At 34.2% G+C, this 4,020-nt stretch overlaps 2 protein-coding genes across 2 annotated transcripts; both read left to right on the forward strand.

The window, feature by feature from the left end:
• Positions 1–995: 995 nt before the first annotated feature.
• LOC133833042 (uncharacterized) lies at positions 996–3,191 on the forward strand. The gene is made up of 3 exons (XM_062263303.1): positions 996–1,345; positions 2,747–3,112; positions 3,169–3,191. Exons 1-3 carry the CDS (start codon positions 1,321–1,323, stop codon positions 3,189–3,191), a joined length of 414 nt encoding a protein of 137 aa, XP_062119287.1. The 5' UTR covers positions 996–1,320.
• Positions 3,192–3,210: 19 nt separating this feature from the next.
• LOC133829466 (uncharacterized) lies at positions 3,211–3,803 on the forward strand. Its single transcript, XM_062259192.1, has 2 exons — positions 3,211–3,583; positions 3,691–3,803. Exons 1-2 carry the CDS (start codon positions 3,214–3,216, stop codon positions 3,717–3,719), a joined length of 399 nt encoding a protein of 132 aa, XP_062115176.1. The 5' UTR covers positions 3,211–3,213; the 3' UTR covers positions 3,720–3,803.
• Positions 3,804–4,020: the final 217 nt, after the last annotated feature.

The raw sequence follows: 4,020 nt of genomic DNA on the forward strand, positions 1-4,020 counted from the left end.
TTACTACTAATTCTATACTACCTGAGTTCCAATTTTCTTTTTAAGAGATTAGCAAGGAAGAAAGATGTTAACACAGAACACAACGATGACAAAATTCTACATATGTAAAATATGCCCTGCAATGTTCAACTCGCCTCAAGCTTTAGGTGGTCATACACGCATGCACAATAAATCAACATATTCGTCTTCATCAACATATCGTATCAAATCTTCGACCAATCCTAATAGTGAGATTGATTATTCTGGGAAGCGAGATCACAACAAAGACAATAATATTAATGCGTATCAATATTATACAACTAATGATTCAACCATATTGACTTTTGATGAGAATGAAGCTGTGAAAGCTCTCTTAATGCTTTCTGAAGGTCCTCCAAAATCAGAATCATCAAACAGTGATCATGACATAAAGAAGATGAAGATGGATGATCATCACACAAATCCAAAACCCACTCTTCATAATTTTGATCTCAACTTTCCACCACCACCTGATGATCTCTAAAGTAGGAGTTATGTGTTTGTTTTCTTTAATTTTTTTTTTTTTTTATGTATGAAAATCGACACCAAAGTTTTAATACTTGTTTCACCATCTATCTACATGTACATTATATATTGCATTTTATCTTTTAGATTTGTGATCAGAACATAATTTTTTATAGGCGATTCTACAATTTTATCTTTCTTTCTTATCTCTTTAATTACTCACTTCTATAAATAAACTCTTTCATAAATTTATAATAATTTCATTAGACCCTTTACCTGAAAAAAGAAATTCAAAATCTGGTCAAGTTTATAAACAAGAAAGGATCAAGAAGACTCTTACGTAATATAATTGTGCCGATCATAATAACATACAAACACCAATTAATATTATCTCCAAGAATTGGCAAAAACGGTGATAAGCGTAAATGTTGTTTCAAAAAAGAAAAGAACTATACAGTTTATTATGTTAGAATTTTATATGGACTAATATAATTACAAACATAATTCCATTATCACAATCATTTTCTAGAGTGCCTACGAATAGTTAAAGACCATAATGGGATGGTTAATATTAATCTAATTGCAATTGAGGCACATGGTAGCACCCTAAAGACTATAGGTTGGCCCATTAAATCATAGTCCACCATATCTGATAATATAAGCCCAATAGGCCCAATATACCACTTAGGGTAAGAAGGCATATGAGACATATATATTGAACATATATGTTGTTGGGAAAAACACTGTGGCATATGGTTTGGTAAGGGTTGCTCTCCATAAGATCTCTCTTGTATTGTTTTCTAATATTGTCTTGTGTAGATCGTGAGAGATTCAAGGATGAACATTGGAGACTCAATGTCAGGTATGTTTCATCTCTATATATTTAATTCAATGCTCTAAATAAAAAGTGTTCCTGGATTATTGTATGAGCATGCTATGTTGATTTGAATCTGATTTATGAATTTATGCTCATAATATAATTTATATTTAACAATTGGTATCAGAGCCAGGTCTTTTGATTTTAGAGCTTATTGTCAAATACCCCAATTTTTTGTCATTTTTTTTTTTACAATGAAATTTTGAATTGGGCTATGAAGAAAATTAGTATATTAATCATCAATGGGTTCAGACCATTTTTTTACAAAATTTTGGGGAAATTTTTTGAGTGTTTTCGGCCATGGATACCAATTTTTTCCAAAAATTTTCATAGATAAAAGTATATATAATTGTTGATTTTGAGAGTTTTTTTAACCCAAATGGAGGCCGGAAATTGATAGAGGATGAGATGTGGAGCAAAACCCCTAAAAAAGAGTCGGATTTGGTGGCCGAAGATGGTCTATACGACCGGGTCACGAACCGGGTCGCGTAGACCCGAGATGCAGACCCACGGGTCAAAACTGGGTGACAGGGACGATAAAAACGACATGTCGTTCGTACGGAAACGACACGTCGTTTGACGTCTGAGGGGGTCGAATTTTTTTATTAAAAACGACACGTCGTTTTGAAGTGTGAAGGTCGATTTTTATAGTGACAAACGACAAGTCGTTTTTGGTAAACTACATGTCGTTTTTGTTAAACTACATGTCGTTTTTTTTGGTAAACTACATGTCGTTTTTTGAAATTTTTAAAAATAAATAAATAAATAAATAAATTTTGGGGCGCGTGGGGGCGCGTGAGGTGTCCTTTTTTGGCCAAATTTTTACCATTTCACTCCTATTCTTACACCCTATTTTATATATGTTTATGCACAAGATTAACCTATGAATTCTATTCATAATTGTATTTGTATTTAATCTTTTGTGGCATAAATCTTATTATATATTGTCAACAATTATTGTTTATTTTCTTGCCTGTCGTAAGAATAAGCATGTGAATTGTTTGGTAATGAGGAACATTTAAATATTAATTTATTTAAATTTTTTTATCATCCTCCAAATTTGCATTAAGATCCATACAAGTAATTACTTATCCTATCGATAATAATTGCTTGCTAAGGATGCTTAATATGGTGAAGAAAATTTATTAAATATTATGAATCACAATTTATCTATCATTTCGATAGTAAATTAATGTATTTGATTATAATGTTTAATAGATTGTTCTTACCTGTGTATGAGTTCTATTTTGTGTGTTTGTCTAAGAACTCTAGCATACATAATGATCATTTGTTATTTTGCGATCATATATTGATGAGAAAAGAGCACAAATGACATGGTTTATCATAACATGTATTTAATAGTTAATCCTCTTGTTTCTCATTCAGCTGTAAGCATTCCTAGATCTCCTGCCGTCTTGACGCTGAATGCAACCAACCACAAGCAGTGGATTGAAAATATCACGATGAACTTGACCTTCATGAAAGTGGACTTGGCCTTGAGAATTGATGCACCATCTAAGCCTGCTGATGATGCTACTGAGAAGGATAAGAAATCTTACGAGGACTGGGAACACTCCAATCGTTGTTGCTTGATGCTTATGAGATATCACATGGACGAATCCATTCGTGATAGTATTCCCAAGTCTGAGAATGCAAAGGATTTTCTTGCTGCCATTAAGGAAAAGTATAAGAAATTCTCAAAGAATGAGAAGAATGAACACTTGAACATGCTGCATCACACTGTTTACGATGGTTCAGACATCAGGGCTCACATTGACAAGCTCATGGGCCACTATCATAAACTTAAGGCCATGGATATGGACCTTGGTGAGGATTACATGGTGTGGTTAGTGATGGAGAATATTCCATCTCAGTTTGATTCAATCAGATCAAGCTACAATGCTCAGAAGGAGCAATGGACTGTTGGGGAGATGTCTGCTATTCTTGCCAAGGAAGAGGAGGACATGAGAAAAGGTAGGGCAAGAAGTATCTCCATGGTGACGAACCCAAACAATCCTCACAAGAGAAAGTTCACTTCCAACAACTCTAGTGACCAAAAGCATCCTAAGAAGAAAGCCAACCATCCTAAGGGAAATGGGCAAGCTAGCTCATCTTCAACTGGTCATAAGAATGAGTTTTTCAAAGGGAAGTGCAACTTTTGTCAATGCTTTGGGCATAAGAAAGCTGATTGTCGAAAGCTCAAAGCTCACTTAGAGAAGAAAGGTAATTGTCTTGTGATGGTTTGTTTAGAGTCCAATATTATTGATGTGCCCTCAAACACTTGGTGGTTAGATACTGGAGCTACAATTCATGTTACTAATTCCTTGCAGGCAGTGACAAACCGAAGAAGACCGAGTAGGTTGGAGGAGCATGTATACATGGGAGACGATACTAAAGTCAGAGTTGAATTTTTTGGGACTGTCAGACTGCAGCTAAATACTGGGCATTTTATGGAGTTGCATGATGTTGCTTATTTACCCTCTATTAGGAGGAATTTGATTTATGTATCTATTTTGGATAGACTAGGTTATAGTCTTCATTTTGGATCTGGAAAACTGACTTTGTATTGTGACTCTATGTTGGTTGGAAATGGAACTTTATGTGGAAACTTATATAAGCTTGATTTACATGATGTTGTTCCCGTTACTTCTACTTCTTCT

The sequence above is a fragment of the Humulus lupulus genome, chromosome 4 (genome assembly GCF_963169125.1).
Source record: "Humulus lupulus chromosome 4, drHumLupu1.1, whole genome shotgun sequence".
NCBI lineage: Eukaryota > Viridiplantae > Streptophyta > Magnoliopsida > Rosales > Cannabaceae > Humulus > Humulus lupulus.